The sequence below is a fragment of the Phaenicophaeus curvirostris genome, unplaced genomic scaffold, assembly GCF_032191515.1.
Source record: "Phaenicophaeus curvirostris isolate KB17595 unplaced genomic scaffold, BPBGC_Pcur_1.0 scaffold_50, whole genome shotgun sequence".
NCBI lineage: Eukaryota > Metazoa > Chordata > Aves > Cuculiformes > Cuculidae > Phaenicophaeus > Phaenicophaeus curvirostris.
This window is the reverse complement of record NW_027206673.1, coordinates 378,176-397,138: the sequence shown is the minus strand read 5'-3', so window position 1 is coordinate 397,138 and position 18,963 is coordinate 378,176. Positions and strand designations below refer to the sequence as shown.

At 52.2% G+C, this 18,963-nt stretch overlaps 1 protein-coding gene across 1 annotated transcript; it reads left to right on the top strand.

Annotated features, from left to right (window-relative positions):
* The first annotated feature begins 9,778 nt into the window (after nt 1-9,778).
* LOC138733952 (host cell factor 1-like) lies at nt 9,779-14,569 on the top strand. Its single transcript, XM_069881474.1, has 7 exons — nt 9,779-9,784; nt 10,054-10,284; nt 11,666-11,893; nt 12,393-12,522; nt 13,105-13,255; nt 13,782-13,934; nt 14,329-14,569. The coding sequence occupies exons 1-7, from the start codon at nt 9,779-9,781 to the stop codon at nt 14,567-14,569; spliced, it is 1,140 nt and encodes a 379-aa protein (XP_069737575.1).
* The last annotated feature ends 4,394 nt before the right edge of the window (nt 14,570-18,963 follow it).

Here is an 18,963-nt window from a genome sequence, read left to right as displayed (position 1 = left end):
TTACTTACAAAGGGACCAGCAACTATTTCTCCTCATCAACAGCCGAGATCGATTTGTAAGTAGATTCTTACTTTCCACCAAATCTATTTTAATAATTACTCTTTGAAAATTTGTTAGCTTAATGCAGCAAATATCTAGGTCAACTGGAAGAGAATTAGCAGACTTGTAGATAAATGCTCTAACGTGGAACATAAACGCTTCATAAAATAGTACCGCCTCACACACCTACAGAGTTCTCTGAAATACTTTTAACAAGATCCCTTGTACAGGAAAACACAAAAGCATTAGGAGAAACACAGTAGATGGATCCAAGGTCCTTTAGTGCGTGTAGCCTCCAAATATTCAAACAAAGGTAGTTCTCACCACAGTGTTTCATAACATTTTGACCTGAGAGGTACAGTGTAGATACATTCATAAATTATTTCAAGCAACGAGACAACATTTCCTGATGGCAGTGTTTTGGTATTTTCTCCTGGTAGCATAAAGTGATAACTGTAAAGAACTGTAAAAAGGATTGGACAGTTGACCTAAACTGACCAAAGAATGTATTTCACACCATAAATGTCATGCTCCTTATGCAAGTGAGAAACTCCCTTGGGATGGCCCTTCTCGATGGCTGCCCTGCTTCAAGTCTGGCTGCTGTGCCAAGTCCAGTTCCGATTTTCACAACCTCTCCGCAAGGACTGTGACATCCTCACTGACTGGGGTGGCTGTGCTTAGGCATGTGTCTTCTAGTAACCACTGCTGGTAGTGTGCATTCCATGACTGTCTGAGTATTTATAGACTTTGGGTTTTAAATATTTTATATCAGTTTTCTGTTTCAGCCTTCAGGTCTATTTTACCTTACCTGATTCCCCTTCACAATTTGGAGTAGAGGAAGAAGGGGAGAAATTAGTGCCCCTTCAGCTGTCACCTGCTAAACTGGGACATTCACAGAGTGTGCAGTTACACTGTGGAGCTCCTTACCAAAGGGGCGCTGTGGATGCGGAATGGCTATAAGAGTTGAAAGAGGCTGCATGAGCTGAAAAAGACAGCCACCAAAAAGTTACTAACTACAATAAATTAGGTTAACTGAGAATAGTTAAGAGAGGGAAAAGTTACAGGACTCCCTCATCTTGCTCTTTGGTTAGGCACGTATGAACTTTTGATAAGTTCCTGGTCCTAACATTAACATATTGCTTCTGCAAATAATTACCATTCAAAAACAATGCAATAAAGGCTTATGGTTATAATAGACATTGTTGTCTCTGAAACATGCAGTTCTACTGCCCATACTTTATAAAGGCCTATACAGTCCTACTAGTTGCCCTTGCTGCACCTAGACTAGTCATCTGAACCCAAAGCAACCTAGTTCAGGGACTATTTTTTTCTCTAAAAAAGCCATCAATCCTTTTCTGCATCAGCTCTCTGAACTGGCCTGCCACAGAACTATCAGAGGCAGCACAGAAAGGAAGACACCATCACCACATCGTTGCCTTAGTTAGGCAGTTAGTCTGCAACTCAAAAGATTCACAGAAACAGCCCTCCCCACCTCAAACTGGTCAGAAAGAAAATGAATAACATACTTATTTTTCAGAGTATGGATACCTGAAACTATGCATTTGTAGGTCTCAGGAGACAATAAAAAAAGTCTAAAATTGGTCAATTCTCAGCAGAAAAGCAGCTACGGTAACTACGAAATAAATTCCAAACCACACTGCATACATTCTCATTCTGTATGGAAGGGAGGGTGGGAAATAATGTTTGGTTTACAATTCTGTGTATATTTTACTGTCTGTTTTTGTTACCTTAGGGAACAGCGTTTTCTAGAATAGACACTAACCCCTTTTTTGTTCGAAATAATCAACATGCCATGCTTTGAAACAGGACCTTAAACCAGAACACAGCTAAAGGTCTGTACCAAAAAGAACACTCAAAACAATTAAAAAAACCCTTTATCCCCTCTGACATTCTTCAAACAAAAGTCAAAGGGACATGCATATGTTTGTCCTCATGTTGTGAGCACAAAATTGTCAAAACAAAGCGGCCTGTTCCTTGTGCAATATACAGTGCAGAAAATCAGAAAGGAGGCAACATTTTCATGCGACTTTCTGCAATAATTTCCTTCAAGAATTTTGTCACTGTGCAGTTCTTATACCCTTAAAAGACTCTCCATGCATCATTCCCCAACCTGTCTTTACATTTTAAATTACTACTGTCCATAAGGAGAACATGGGGCCTTTTGTCTTCCCTTTCTCATTCAGTACAGATACAGGTAGTAAAAGAAAGGCTGAAACATCTTTCTGACACCCCCCTCAATTCAGCGCCACACCAATACACTACTTCCCCTTCTTTAATACATTTGAGTAACTTGGGAGGAAAATCTACCATTCAGATGTTTCCTATTAAGTGCAAAATCAAAACCAGTCTTATCAATGTCCTATAAGAAGCTTCTAAGTACACAGCTAAAGCAGCTAACCCTGACAATAACAAGGTAGCAATTAAAGACCCGTAACAATGCAAAACCAAAACCAGAATAATTCTAGAATATTATGGTTTAACATATATGTCTGTATTTAGTCAGTTAAGTCATTAAAGATATATTTATAAAGTGACTTGACTATATTCCAAACACTTAAAGAGAAATAATATTGCAAATAACTGAATTTGCAAATATGTAGGACACAAACAAGTGTTTTGTGCAGCAGTAAGCCTGAAGTTGCTACAGCTTTTCCTGTCCCTCCTCAAAACAAAAAAAAAAAAGAGGTTAAGAAGAAACAAAATAAATCCACCAATTTCAAAGTTTTGGCCTGATGAGGATTTTAAATTAAGTTACTCCCATAGCTTTTTGAGAGACTTAACAGTAAAGGAAATCAACTCACGATTTTAAAACACAACAGTTCTGTGAGTGGTTCTGTTTATAGTTTTCAGAAAAAGAAAACTACTTGGCTTGTCATTTGCTACAATAAGCAAATACAGCGGTTGTCACGGAACAGAGTGAATGAAAAAGGATTTAAAATGCCAAGCAGAAAAAGGGGGCATGTTTAAAAAAGAAAAAAAAAAAATCTGCTTCCTGAAAATTAAAAACGACAATTAAAAGCAACACTTACAATGGCTGCCTGCTCAGCACAAGTAGCTTGGATACCAAAGATCAGTTCTAGAACAGAACTTGGGTAACCATAAACTTGCTCTACCTGGAAACACCAGAAAAACTAATCACACCTTTTTAACTGTCTTTTCAGCCTATTTAGTGGAAAACAATCGTTTTGTTGTTTCCACATACAAACAAGCTAGGAACGTCCTTACAGAAAAAAAGGATTCTATCACCCAACAGAGACTTGAAAAGGTGCTGAGATTTAAGATAACATAAAATATTACTTAACAGATACAAGTTTAAAATGGTTTTATATGGTGGGACAAAGAAAAAAGATATTTGTTTTACCGCAACTCACACGTGAATATTACATAAGGGGTAACCAAACATAATCACACTTCCAGCAAACGAAAAAACATCACCCAGCAACAGCATGACACATCCGATGAGACAAGTTTCTGCCAAAGCTCTTCCCTTGAAGCTAAATGCTTCCCCCTTCCCTCTTTAATCATCGAGATCTCATCTGTTTCCTCAGTCTGCTTGAGGCAAGAATAATATTTAAGATGAGTTCCATATACCCATTACATTTAGCTACTCAAAGAGACAGTTCCATACATATTTACAGTCTGTCACTTGCACAACAGTGAAAACAACATATTAACCCTACAATTATAGTTTTCGCTACTTGTAGCATAATAATAAACGTGCCTGTGTAATATTTTTTAAAAAACACAACTTAACATGCATTTCAAGTAAAAACTACACTTACTTCTCTTCCTTATCTGAAGAGTTGCTACCCAAAAGGGCACTGGAACAGGCTGCCCAGGGAGGTGGTTGAGTCACCTTCCCTGGAGGTGTTTAAGGCACGGGTAGATGAGGTGCTAAGGGACATGGGTTAGTGTTTGATAGGAATGGTTGGACTCGATGATCCGGTGGGTCTCTTCCAACCTGGTTATTCTATGATAATAAATTATTTGTTTTTTCCATTACCTATAGCAACAAGTGTGCCTTTTCTAACATGAAAAAGCTCACACAGTAAGGCTACCAGACACTATGGTACAGAAGTATCACTCAATGGAGATCCTTTTTAAGTACAAAAACCTGCAACCCCTTCACAAGTTACAATCTTAATATCTTTTTCCATGCAAAATTCAAAAGCTTATTTTCACACAAAACTTAAAATTTGAGTTAATGCATCAAGAAATGGAGAATTAGGAATACCAAGAAGATTGAGAGTGTGAAACAGGTAAATTCAAAGTGGAAGGAGAAAAACATTACAAACATCAAAAGTAGTATACAATGTATTTGTACATTTGTGCAATACCTCCTTTTTAAAATATTAACTCTTTAATTCCATTTGCAGAAGAGGGAAATAGTTTCTCAGGGTAAAGCTAAGAACAGCAGGCACAAAAACTGAGGAGAAGTCAGTACAGAAGATAAGTACATGAATAAGAAAACACTTAATCTTCATGACAAGAGCAGAGCACTGAAAACTGACTCTTTCAGCCTACCAACCTGCACATTAACCACTAATGTGAATTCTCCCAAGAAGCTGACTGAACGCAGCCAAGCGCACTGCACACAGCACAACTACAGTCTTAAACATGAAAAAAACCTCAGAACACCAAAAAACATTACAAGAGAAAAAAAAGGTGGTTAAAACCTACAGATTTTACTTTCTCAAAGAAATAAGCTTCAAAGAAATGGATCGCTTTCCACTACTAGTACCCATGCATGCAAGATTTATCTAGCTAAACTCTAAAAGTTTTTGGAGATAAAATACGGATCCAGAAGGCCTCAAAAGTAGTGAAACAAAGGTCTGGCACAACCTGAATGTGCTTGGTGGTTGTTTTTGGGGGGTTTTTTGAATAAAATATAAAACAATGAAAAACTACTGACTTGACGTTCAAAGTAACAGACAAAACAAAAAAGTACTTTCAAATTGAAGCACATCACTAAGTGTGAAAATGTATTAATCCTAAACTCAGAAGAACAAGACATATATTTTTCTACCTTCACTCCCACAAAGCAAGACAAATGAAAGTTGAGTCATGCACCCCTGCATTTTTTTTCTTGTTTGTTTACTAAAATAAATCCAGGAAACACTATCTTCTCTAGTGCATTATTTAATTTTATCTCTTAGCTTTCAAGTTTATAAGCCCAAGAAATATTTTTCTAGCAGTGACTCATGATACCATCAACTAATCCAGGCAAACTAGGTAATCTTTATTTCAGGAAGTCAGATCATACTGGAAGGCCATAAGCTGATGCCACAGTAAGAGCACATCAAGTAGTGTTTATTCCTCCCCGAGTTAACTCATTACTTTAGATCAAAATTACCTCATGTTAATTTCAGTAATTATTGAACAACATAAAATAACATCTAGTACAGTTATGCAGCCATGTAGACAACTACAGAAATGCTGGGAGTAACTTGCTACGTTTTCATAGTACTTAACATTGGAATAGATTCTGAAGAGAAAACACAATTTCAGGCTAGTTTATAAAATTATACCCACTCCAAGTGCAATGAAGTAAGCTCTATCTATTTTCCAGCTCGCTCTTAAGGCCTGTTTTCAAACCAAGTCAACAATCTAATTATAAAAGTATTCCCTCCAGCCTCATACCAAAAAGCAACCATCTACGCTATTTTCTCTGCCCTTCATCACTTGTATTTCACTCACATAAAACCCTCCTCAACAGCTCTGGTCCCTGAGAAGTCTCATGAAAGGATTTCAAATTGGGCATATAACAAGTTGAAATTCATGAAGCTCTTCCAAATGTTTGGACTGAGGGGGGTTTTGCTAGGTACCACCTTTCAAGTTCCTAAGTAGCTACAGGTGCCGCCTTCTTTTGCTTGTCAAAGTCAGCAACAGTAGACTTGCTGTTCTCAATGTGTAAGTGGTTTCAATACACAGTGAACAAGAAGAAATGCCAGATCAGCAGTTTTGAGAAAGTAACATAGAAACAGCTGGTGAGATGTATAAGCTGGGCACTTATCCTCCAACTGTCTCTTTTCATTCCCAGCCACAGAAATCTTGATTTTTGTTTTAGCCACATCATCAATCTCAAAAAGCAGTCTAAGAAAACATTTTATCCAGTTTGCCTTGGAAGATTCAGGCTGTAACGACACTGTATGAAAACACACACCTTCAGCACAAAAACAGATTCCAGAAAGTGCACCTGGGTTTAGAGACTCCACATTCTGACTTCATCTCCTATCATTAAATTGTGATTACACATATATTTAAGGAAAATGGTCTGACATCCAGTCATCTTTTATACACGCTACTTATCTGTCTGAAAGTGAAGTTCGGCTACAATACTCCAAGCTTTGAGAGCACTGAATCTGGCTTTTTACAGGGATGGTCTACCTTTCCAACATATTTCAAGGATGACTGACATGTGCATGCCAATGGTTTTCAAGGTCTGAGCCACTCTCTTACTCTAACATCAACCAAGAGGTCTTTGCTTCCATCTACAGAAAAATGGCTCCACAAACCAAAAAGCCTTTACACCTTGTTTCCTTTTCCCTTTAGCTCTTAATGAGAGACGTAGATATGTGAATATGTCACACAGTTCCATAACTATAAGCAATCTCAACAATGTTATTTTCAGCTGAGACCAAGCTCCATTACTGTGATCGAAGCACAGCCATATATTTTAATAGGTTGTTATTCTGGAAATAAAAAGGTGGATGCTTGAGCAGTTCAAACTCATGGTATTATCACTAAACAGTTCTTTCTACAACTGCTGTTCAACTTTTGACACAAAACCAGGAACATTGAAGGCAAAGCAGGACATTTAGAAGTGCAAAAAAAAAAATTAAGGTAGCTAAAACTGTGTCATCAGTGTGGACTGGAATGAGATGGAGAGGTTGACCTGCATAACAGTCAGAAGATATGAACCTCAGAATATATGGATTTTAAAGCAGTAGGCTCTGATAAAAACTAGAGCTAAAGGGAAAAATTGCACTAGAAAAGACATCTAGGGGCATGAAAAAAAAGATGGCTAAAACTGCCTTTAGCTAAAGCAAAGCAATATTTAAGTAAAAAGTTTCATTTTACAACAAAAGTTTTGATAAAGAGGTGACCTAAACCTCATGATACTTTCTGAAGAGATACGAAAATGCTTAAACAGTTATTAAATAGCCTGAGGGCCTATCACCCCTCTGTGTATACAGGTATATATAGATCAGTACAATTACACCACTGTCAATCTCACGAGTATATATGAGCTAATGTGGAGCATGCACAACTTCACTTGTCAAACCACAAATGTCACAAAGCTACTAGTTTTCCATACCAGCACACTACACTAGTTAAGATCTTGTATTTATACAGTTAAATTAGTAGAAGAATCCATTACCAAAAAACATGCTCAAACAAAACACGGAAGATTATATTTTGAGTGAGCACATGACTGCTGATCACACCAGGCCAAATTTAAACAACAAAAAAAAAAACCCTGCAGACAACATGTTTAATATATTAACTCACTTTCATCAGGACTATTTAAGCTATGCATTCTTAAGAAGTTAAGATAAGAGAAACAGAGCCCTTTATGTACTCAGAACATTGGCTGCCCACATGAACAGTTCATAAACTCACAGAATCACAGAATCACAGAATAACCAGGTTGGAAGAGACCCATTGGATCTTCGAGTCCAACCGTTCCTATCAAACACTAAACCATATTCCTCAGCACCTCATCCACCCGTGCCTTAAACACCTCCAGGGAAGGGGACTCAACCACCTCCCTGGGCAGCCTGTTCCACTGCCCAATGACCCTTTCTGTAAAGAATTTTTTCCTAACGTCCAGCCTAAACCTCCCCTGGCGGAGCTTGAGGCCGTTCCCTCTTGTCCTGTCCCCTGTCACTTGGAAGAAGAGGCCAGCACCCTCCTCTCTACAACGTCCTTTCAGGTAGTTGTAGAGAGCAATGAGGTCTCCCCTCAGCCTCCTCTTCTCCAGGCTGAACAACCCCAGCTCTCTCAGCCGCTCCCCATCAGGCCTGTTCTCCAGCCCCCTCACCAGCTTCGTTGCTCTTCTCTGGACTCGCTCCAGAGCCTCAACATCCTTCTTGTGGGGAGGGGCCCAGAACTGAACACAGGATTCGAGGAGCGGTCTCACCACTGCCGAGTCCAGAGGGAGGATAACCTCCCTGGACCTGCTGGTCACGCCGTTTCTGATCCAAGCCAAGATGCCATTGGCCTTCTTGGCCACCTGGGCCACTGCTGGCCCATATTCAGTCAGCTGTCAACCAACACCCCCAGGTCCCTCTCCTCCAGGCAGCTTTCTAGACAGACTTCTCCCAGTCTGTAGCACTGCACAGGGTTGTTGTGCCCCAAGTGCAGGACCCGGCATTTGGCCTTGTTAAACCTCATGCCATTGGACTCTGCCCAGCGGTCCAGCCTGTTCAGATCCCTTTGCAGAGCCTCCCGACCCTCCAGCAGATCGACACTTCCACCCAGCTTAGTGTCGTCCGCAAACTTGCTAAGGGTGCACTCGATGCCTTCATCCAGATCATTGATGAAGACATTGAACAGGGCTGGACCCAGCACTGAGCCCTGGGGAACCCCACTTGTCGCTGGCCTCCAGCTGGATTTCACACCATTTCCCACCACTCTCTGGGCCCGGCCATACAACCAGTTTTCCGCCCAGGAGAGCGTGAGCCTGTCCAGGCCAGAGGTGACAGTTTCTCAAGCAGAACGCTGGGAGAAACTGTGTCAAAGGCTTTGCTGAAATGTTCGATGTCATTAGAATGGCTAATTACCACCCCCTGGGTCATTAGAGTGGCTAATTACCGTGCCCTGTGTCATTAGGGTGGCTAATTAGCCTCCCCCACCCCCTAGAGTGGCTAATTAACAAGTTCCCCCCCCATTAGAGTGGCTAATTAGTCCCTGACATTCCCTGCCAGCCCATTCGAGTGGCTACTTGGCCCTTGGTGTCGGTAGCCACATCGTTAGAGCGGCTAATTAGCACATCGCCAAGCCATTAGCGTGGCTAATTAGTGCACCTCGTGCCGTTCGAGTGGATAATTAGCCCTGAGTGTCAGTAGCCACATCATTAAAGCAGCTAATTAACACATTCCGAGGCCATTTGGGTGGCTACTTAGCCCTGCATGTCAGTAGCCACATCATTAATGTGGCTAATTAACACTTTCCCACACCATTCGAGTGGCTACTAGACCCTAGATATCAGTAGCCACATCATTAAAGTGGCTAATTAGCATGTTCCTGTGCTATTAGAGTGGCTACTTGGTCCCCATTGTCAGTAGCCACATCATTAAAGCAGCTAATTAACACATTTGGAGGCCATTAGATTGGCTACTTGGCCCTGGATGTCAGTAGCCACATCATTAAAGCTGCTAATTAACACATTTGGAGGCCATTCGAGTGGCTACTTGGCCCTGGATGTCAGTAGCCACATCATTAAAGCTGCTAATTAACACATTTGGAGGCCATTAGATTGGCTACTTTGTCCCCAGTGTCAGTAGCCCCATCATTAAAGCTGCTAATTAACACATTTGGAGGCCCTTCGAGTGGCTACTTGGCCTGGAATATCAGTAGCCACATAATTAACGTGGCTAATTAACACGTTCCTGTGCTATTTGAGTGGCTACTTGGTCCTCTGTGTCAGTAGCCACATCATTAAAGCAGCTAATTAACACATTTGGAGGCCATTCAAGTGGCTACTTGGCCCTGGATGTCGGTAGCCCCATCATTAAATCTGCTAATTAACACATTTGGAGGCCCTTCGAGTGGCTACTTGGCCTTGAATATCAGTAGCCACATAATTAACGTGGCTAATTAACACGTTCCTGTGCTATTTGAATGGCTACTTGGTCCCCAGTGTCAGTAGCCACGTTGTTCAAGGGGCTAATTCACCTGCTCTCCTGCCATTAGAGTGGCTACTTAGCCCTGGACGTCAGTAGCCGCGTGGTTCCCGGGGCTAATTACCCTGTTCCCCGTGCTTCTCAGCCTAACGAGCGTCTCCTTTGTTACGGTGCAGGGGTGACGACGCTGGGGACGGTGACGGGCACCGTGTCCAACAGCCTGGCCGGGGCGGGTGGCCACGGGGCCTCGGCCTCGCTAGCCACCCCCATCACGACGCTGGGGGCCATCGCCACCCTCTCCAGCCAGGTCCTCAGCCCCTCCCCCACCACCGTCTCGGCCGCCGCCACCACCGCCTTGGCCACCGCCGCCATCGCTGTCCAGGTGGGCTACCGGGGGGGCTACTGCGGCTACTGAGGGGGCTACTGCGGCTACGGGGCCGGGAGGGGGTGCGGCGGGGCCGGGGCTACCAGCGAGAGCTTGGGGGCTACCTGTAGGATCACGTGGCTACCGATGTGGGAGGCCAGCAGGGGGTTGGGGGCCACCAGTGGGACCTTGAGGGCCACCAGTAGGACCTTGTGGGCTACCAGTGGGACATTATAGGCCACCAGTAGGACCCTGTGGGCCACCAGTAGGACCTTGAGGACCACCAACAGGACCTTGAGGGCCACCAGTGGGACATTATAGGCCACCAATAGGACCTTGAGGGCCACCAGTGGGACCTTGAGGGCCACAAGTAGGACCTTGAGGGCCACCAGTGGGACCTTATAGGCCACCAGTGGGACCTTAAGGGCCACCAATAGGACCTTGAGGACCACCAATAGGACCTTGAGGGCCACTACTAGGACCTTGAGGGCCACCAGTGGGACCTTATAGGACACCAGTGGGACCTTGTGGGCCACAAATAGGAGCTTAAGGGCCACTAGTTGGGCTCCAGGGGCCACCAGATGGGAGGATCCATAGATTAGAGGGAGGTTGTGGTCGTGGACCCCTGATGGGACCTTGAGGGCCACCACTGGGACCTTAAGGGCCACTAATAGGACCTTGAGAGCCACCAGTGGGACATTGTGGGCCACCAGTGGGACCTTGAGGGCCACCAATAGGACTTCATGGCCCACCAATAGGACCTGAGGGCCACAAATAAGACCTTGAGGGCCACCAGGGGGACCTTATAGGCCACCAGTAGGACCTTATAGGCCACCAATAGGAGGTCGTGGGCCACCAGTGCGACCTTGAGGGCCACCAGTAGGACCTTGTGGGCCACCAATAGGACCTTATAGGGCACAAGTAGGACTTTGAAAGCCACCAGTGGGACCTTGAGGGCCACCAGTAGGACCTCGTGGGCCACCAATAGGACCTTATAGGACACCAGTGGGACCATGAGGGCCACCACTGGGACCTCGTGGGCCACCAGTAGGACCTCGTGGGCCACCAATAGGACCTTATAGGACACAAGTGGGACCTTGAGGGCCACCAGTGGGACCATGAGGGCCACCAGTGGGAGCTCGTGGGCCACCAGAGGGACCTTGAGGGCCACCAATAGGACCTTGTGGGCTACCTGGTTGACCTTGAGGGCCACCAGTGGGACCTTGAGGGCCCCCAGTAGCACCTCGAGGCCCCCTACCATGGGCCGTGCGGCAGGGCCCGGTGGCCACCTGTGGGCTGGCGCGGTGGCCGCCCCGCGCGGTCGGTGGCCGCGGGGCCCTGCCTGTGGCTTGGGGCGGCCCTGGGCTACCTCTGACTGCGGGTTGGCCCCCAGCCGGTGGCGGCGCCGGCGCAGGTGACGCTGATCACGACGCCGAGCGGGGTGGGGGCGCCGCCCATGCAGGAGCTGCTCGTCTCCATCTTGGCTTCTCCCACCTCGGAGTCGGTGGCTGCCGGGGCCCCCGAGGCGGCCAGCGAGGCGGCCACCATCACCCTGCTCTGCTCCAACCCGCCCTGCGAGACCCACGAGACGGGGACCACCAACACGGCCACCACCAGCCTGGTGGCCAACGTGGGCGCCGCGCTAGCCCCCCAGCTCCAGCTGCTGGCCGAGGGCTCGCCCGGGCCCGGCCTCGGGAGCCGCGGGGGCTCCGGGCAACCTGGAGAGCTCCGGGCAACCTGGAGAGCTCCACGAGGCCGCCGCGGCCGCTGCCATGGCCACTGCCAGGTTCTGCTCCGGCTCGTCGGGTGAGGCCCAGGCCACCGTGGCTACTGGCGCGGCCAGCATGGCCACCGCCAGGTTCTGCTCCAACCCTCCATACGAGACGCACGAGACGGGGACGACCAACACGGCCACCACCACGGTGGCCACCGGCTCGAACTTGTCCCCCAGCTCTTCGTGTGAGAGCCAGGAGATGGCGGCTACCAATGTGGCCACCGTGGCTACCAGCAGGTTCTGCTCTAACCCCCCCCGCGAGACCCACGAGACGGGGACGACCAACACGGTGACGACCTCCATGGGCTCCAGAACCTTCTCCAGGTCTTCAAGTCAGAGCCAAGAGACCATGGCTACCAGCACGGCCACTGTGGCTACCAGCAGGTTCTGCTCCAACCCCCCTTGTGAGACCCACGAGACGGGGACGACCAACACGGCCACCACCACGTCTGCCATGGGCTCCAGAACCTTCTCTGGGTCTTCATCTGAGGCCCAGGGGACTGTGGCTACCAGCACGGCCACCGTGGCTACCATCGGGTTCTGTTCCAACCCCCCCTGCGAGACCCACGAGATGGGGACGACCAACACGGCCACCACCACGTCCGCCATGGGCTCCAGAACCTTCTCAAGCTCTTCGAGCCAGAGCCAAGAGACCGGGGCTACCAACATGGCCACTGTGGCTACCGCCAGGTTCTGCTCCAGCTCTTCGTGTGAGGCCCAGGAGTTGGGGGCAACCGACACGGCCACCGTGGCCACCGGCAGGTTCTGTTCCAACCCCCCCTGCGAGACCCACGAGACGGGGACAACCAACACGGTGACGACCTCCATGGGCTCCAGAACCTTCTCCGGGTCTTCATCTGAGGCCCAGGGCACCGTGGCTACCAGCACGGCCACCGTGGCTACCAGCAGGTTCTGCTCCAACCCCCTCTGCGAGACCCACGAGACAGGAACAACCAACACGGTGACGACCTCCATGGGCTCCAGAACCTTCTCTGGGTCTTCATCTGAGGCCCAGGGGACTGTGGCTACCAGCACGGCCACCGTGGCTACCATCGGGTTCTGTTCCAAACCCCCATGCGAGACGCACGAGACGGGGACGACCAACACGGCCACCACCACGGTGGCCACCGGCTCGAACTTGTCCCCCAGCTCTTCGTGTGAGAGCCAGGAGATGGCGGCTACCAATGTGGCCACCGTGGCTACCAGCAGGTTCTGCTCTAACCCCCCCCTGCGAGACCCACGAGACGGGGACGACCAACACGGTGACGACCTCCATGGGCTCCAGAACCTTCTCCAGGTCTTCAAGTCAGAGCCAAGAGACCATGGCTACCAGCACGGCCACTGTGGCTACCAGCAGGTTCTGCTCCAACCCCCCTTGTGAGACCCACGAGACGGGGACGACCAACACGGCCACCACCACGTCTGCCATGGGCTCCAGAACCTTCTCTGGGTCTTCATCTGAGGCCCAGGGGACTGTGGCTACCAGCACGGCCACCGTGGCTACCATCAGGTTCTGTTCCAACCCCCCCTGCGAGACCCACGAGATGGGGACGACCAACACGGCCACCACCACGTCCGCCATGGGCTCCAGAACCTTCTCAAGCTCTTCGAGCCAGAGCCAAGAGACCGGGGCTACCAACATGGCCACTGTGGCTACCGCCAGGTTCTGCTCCAGCTCTTCATGTGAGGCCCAGGAGTTGGGGGCAACCGACACGGCCACCGTGGCCACCGGCAGGTTCTGTTCCAACCCCCCCTGCGAGACGCACGAGACGGGGACGACCAACACGGCCACCACCACGGTGGCCACCGGCTCGAACTTGTCCCCCAGCTCTTCGTGTGAGAGCCAGGAGATGGCGGCTACCAATGTGGCCACCGTGGCTACCAGCAGGTTCTGCTCTAACCCCCCCCTGCGAGACCCACGAGACGGGGACGACCAACACGGTGACGACCTCCATGGGCTCCAGAACCTTCTCCAGGTCTTCAAGTCAGAGCCAAGAGACCATGGCTACCAGCACGGCCACTGTGGCTACCAGCAGGTTCTGCTCCAACCCCCCTTGTGAGACCCACGAGACAGGAACAACCAACACGGCCACCACCACGTCTGCCATGGGCTCCAGAACCTTCTCTGGGTCTTCATCTGAGGCCCAGGGGACTGTGGCTACCAGCACGGCCACCGTGGCTACCATCGGGTTCTGTTCCAACCCCCCCTGCGAGACGCACGAGACGGGGACGACCAACACGGCCACCACCACGGTGGCCACCGGCTCGAACTTGTCCCCCAGCTCTTCGTGTGAGAGCCAGGAGATGGCGGCTACCAATGTGGCCACCGTGGCTACCAGCAGGTTCTGCTCTAACCCCCCACTGCGAGACCCACGAGACGGGGACGACCAACACGGTGACGACCACCACGTCCGCCATGGGCTCCAGAACCTTCTCAAGCTCTTCGAGCCACAGCCAAGAGACCGGGGCTACCAACATGGCCACTGTGGCTACCGCCAGGTTCTGCTCCAGCTCTTCGTGTGAGGCCCAGGAGTTGGGGGCAACCGACACGGCCACCGTGGCCACCGGCAGGTTCTGTTCCAACCCCCCCTGCGAGACCCACGAGACGGGGACAACCAACACGGTGACGACCTCCATGGGCTCCAGAACCTTCTCCGGGTCTTCATCTGAGGCCCAGGGCACCGTGGCTACCAGCACGGCCACCGTGGCTACCAGCAGGTTCTGCTCCAACCCCCTCTGTGAGACCCACGAGACAGGAACAACCAACACGGTGACGACCTCCATGGGCTCCAGAACCTTCTCTGGGTCTTCATCTGAGGCCCAGGGGACTGTGGCTACCAGCACGGCCACCGTGGCTACCATCGGGTTCTGTTCCAACCCCCCCTGCGAGACCCACGAGATGGGGACGACCAACACGGCCACCACCACGTCCGCCATGGGCTCCAGAACCTTCTCAAGCTCTTCGAGCCACAGCCAAGAGACCGGGGCTACCAACATGGCCACTGTGGCTACCGCCAGGTTCTGCTCCAGCTCTTCGTGTGAGGCCCAGGAGTTGGGGGCAACCGACACGGCCACCGTGGCCACCGGCAGGTTCTGCTCCAACCCCCCCTGCGAGACCCACGAGACGGGGATGACCAACACGGCCACCACCACCGTGGCCACCGGCTCCCGAGCCTGCGAGCCCCCCGAGACGGGGACGACCAGCACCGGCAGCACCGTGGTGGCCACCAGCTCCAGCTCCAGGCCGGCCGAGCCAGTGGCCACCAACAGTGCCGCGGCGGCCACCAGGCCGTTTTCCAACCCTCCCTGTGAGACCCACGAGACGGGGACCACCAACACGGCCACCACCACCGTGGCCACCGGCTCCCGAACCTGCGAGCCCCAGGAGGCCGGCGTGGCCACCACGGCCACCGCCACGCTAGCCGCGGGCTCCCGGCCGGCCGAGACGGTGGCCACCCCCGCCTTGATGGCCACCGTCGCCTCGGTGGCCGCCGACGCTGCCTCGGTGGCTGCCGGGGGGGCCGTGGCTACCGTCTCCGCCCCGGTGGCCACCGGGCCGTGTTCCTCACAGAGCCAGGAGGCCCCCGTGGCTTTGGGGTCCCCGCTGGGGGGGCCCCCGAGCCCCCGCGACCCCCCCGGCTGCTCCAACCCCCCCTGCGAGACCCACGAGACCGGGACCACCCCCACGGCCACCACGGTCACCGCGGCCATGGGCGCCAACCAGGGTCAGTCGGGGGGGGCCCCTCCTTTTTGGGGGGTCTGGGGGGGGGGTTGGGGGCCCTTTCTAGACCCCCCTTATGGTTTTGGGGTCCCTTTTCTGCCCCCTCCCCATTCTATGAGGGGTTTGGGGTCCCCTTTCTGCCCCCTCCCCATTCTGTGAGGGGTTTGGGGGTCCCTCCCCCATGGGTTGAGGGGTTTTGAGGTCCCTTTCTGTCCCCCCTTATGGTTTTTGGGGGGTTTGGGGTCCCCTTTCTACCCCCTCCCCATTCTCTGAGGGGTTTGGGGGTCCCTCCCCCACGGTTTGAGGGGGTTTGGGATCCCTTTCTGCCCCCCCTTATGGTTTAGGGTGGGCTCAGGGTCCCCTTTCTGCCCCCTTCCCTATTCTATGAGGGATTTGGGGGTCCCTCCCCCATGGGTTGAGGGGTTTTGGGGTCCCTTTCTACGCCCCCTTATGGTTTTGGGGTCCCTTTCTGTCCCCCTTATGGTTTTGGGGACCCTTTCTGTCCCCATTATGGGTTTGGGGGGGGGTTGGGGTCTCCTTTCTGCCCCCTCCCCATTCTATGAGGGGTTTGGGGGTCCCTCCCCCATGGGTTGAGGGGTTTTGGGGTCCCTTTCTACCTCCTCTTATGGTTTTGGGGTCCCTTTCTGTCCCCCTTATGGTTTTGGGGACCCCTTCTCCCCCCATTATGGGTTTGGGGGGGGGTTGGGGTCTCCTTTCTGCCCCCTCCCCATTCTATGAGGGGTTTGGGGGTCCCTCCCCCATGGGTTGAGGGGTTTTGGGGTCCCTTTCTACCTCCTCTTATGGTTTTGGGGTCCCTTTCTGTCCCCCCTTATGGTTTTTGGGGGTTTTGGGGTCCCTTTCTAAATCCCCTTATGGTTTTGGGGGGTTTTGGGGTCCCTTTCTGCCCCCGTTATGGTTTTGGGTGGGTTTGGGGTCTCTTTCTGTCCCCCCTTATGGTTTGGGGTGGGTTTGGGGTCCCCTTTCTGCCCCCTTCCCTATTCTATGAGGGATTTGGGGGTCCCTCCCCCATGGTTTGAGGGGTTTTGGGGTCCCTTTCTACGCCCCCTTATGGTTTTGGGGTCCCTTTCTACTCCCCCTTATGGATTTGGGGGGTTTTGGGGTCCCCTTTCTGCCCCCTCCCCATTATATGAGGGGTTTGGGGGTCCCTCCCCCACGGTTTGAGGGGGTTTGGGGTCCCTTTCTGCCCCCCTTATGGATTGGGGGGGGGTTGGGGTCCCCCCTGTGATTTGGGGTGTTTTGGGTTGTTTTGAGGCCCCCCCCCCCCCCCCTTTTCCCCCCCAGAGCCGCCCCCGGCCGCAGGAGCCCCCCCCGGGGGGGTGGGAGACGCGGAGCACCCCCCGAGTCCCGGCCCCAGCGGAGCCCCCCGAGCTCTCACCACGGTCACCCAGGCCACGCCGGCCCCCGCCCCCGCCCTGCCGGTGAGGGGGGGCTGGGGGGCAGGAGGGGGGGTGAATGGGGCTGGGAGGGGGGTGAATGGGGCTGGAGGGGGGTGAATGGGGCAGAAAGGGGGGGTTATGTGGGTGCTATGGGGCAGGCAAGGGGGGCTGGGGGGCAGTTGTGGGTCTCTGGGGGGCAGTTGGGGGGCAGTAGGGGCTCTGTGGGGCACTGAGGGCTCAGGGGGGCAGTTGGGGGGCACTGAGGGCTCAGGGGGGCAGTTGGGGGGCAGTGGGGGCTCTGGGGGGGCAGTTGGGGGGCAGTAGGGGCTCTGTGGGTCCGTCCCTTGTCTCCACCCGCCGTGTCCCCCCCCAGCCCATCTCGTCGCTGCGGGAGCCCTCCCCGCCGCCGTCGCCGCTGGCGCTGGTGGTTCTGCCGGGGCCGGCGGGGCCCGAGGCGCTGGGGCTGCCCCCCGAGCTCATGGCCGAGGGGCCGGGCGCCGCGGGGCCTGCCCCCGCCCCGGCCCCGGCCCCCCCTCCGGCCGCCGCTGCCGAGGGCCCCCCGGCCCCCGAGAGCCCCGAGGCCCCCGCGGGCCCCGAGGCGGCGGCGCTGACCCCCGAGGAGCTGGCGGTGACGGCGGCGGCCAGCGAGGAGGCCCAGGCCCTCGCCATCCAGACCGTGCTGCAGGCCGCCCAGCACGCCGCGCTCGGTACGGGGGGGGACGGGGGGGGACGGGGGGTCAGTGTGAGGGGAGAGGGGGGGGAGATGTGGAGGAGATGGGGGGTACACGTGGGCTAGTTGTGGGGTGGGATAGGGGGGTCAATATGGGGCACGATGTGGGGTGGAACATCCCTTTATTTTGAGTCTCTCTTGAGAGAATTCAGAGGGTTCCAGATCCCTTTTGGGGGGTTGGGGGAAAGTAGTGGATCCCTTTAGGGGATTTGGGGGGATCCCGGGTCCCATTTGTGGGTTTGGTGGGTCCTGGGTGCCATTTGGGGGATTTAGGGGGGTCCTGTGTCCCTTTTGGGCAGTTTTGGTGGGTCCTGGGTCCCATTTGGAGACTTCTGGGGGTTTTGGATCCTTTTTCAGGGTTTGTGAGGGTCTTGAATCCCTTTTGGGGGGCTGTGGGTTTCTTTTGGGGGGATTCAGAGGGTCCCAGATCGCTTTGGGAGTTTGGGGAAGGGATGTCTTGGATCCCTTTTGTGGGGGTTTTGGGGGGTCCTGGGTTCCATTTGGGGGGATTTAGGGTGGTTTCTGTGTCCCTTTTGGGGGGTTTGGTGGGTCCTGGGTCCCTTTTGGAGGGTTGAGAGGGTCCTAGGTCCTTTCAGGAGTTTTAGGGGGTGGTCCTGGGTGTCTTTTAGGGGGTCTTGGGGGGGATCTTGGGTCCCATTTTGAGGTTGAGACTCCTGGGACCCATTTGCAGGGATTGGGGAGGTTCTGGGTAAATTTGGGTGGGGGTTGGGGGAGCCTTGGGTCCTTTTGGGAGACTCCTGGGTCCCTTTTGGGGGACTCCTGGTTCCCTTTTGGAGGCTTGGAGTTTCATGGATCCCTTTTGAGGGGGATGTTTTGGGTCCCATTAGGTGTTTTAGGAGGGGTTCTCCTTCTGTTTGGGGGGGTGGGTGGGTTGTGGGGTCTTGGGTCCTTTTGAGGAGGTCCTGAATCCAGTGCAGGGTCGGGGGGAGTGGGGTGTGTCCTGGATCCCTTTTGGGAGTTTGGGGAGAATCCTGGATCCCTTTAGGGGGGATTAGGCATGCCCTGGATCCAATTTGGGAGTTTGTGGGGGTCCTGAGTCCTGTTTTGG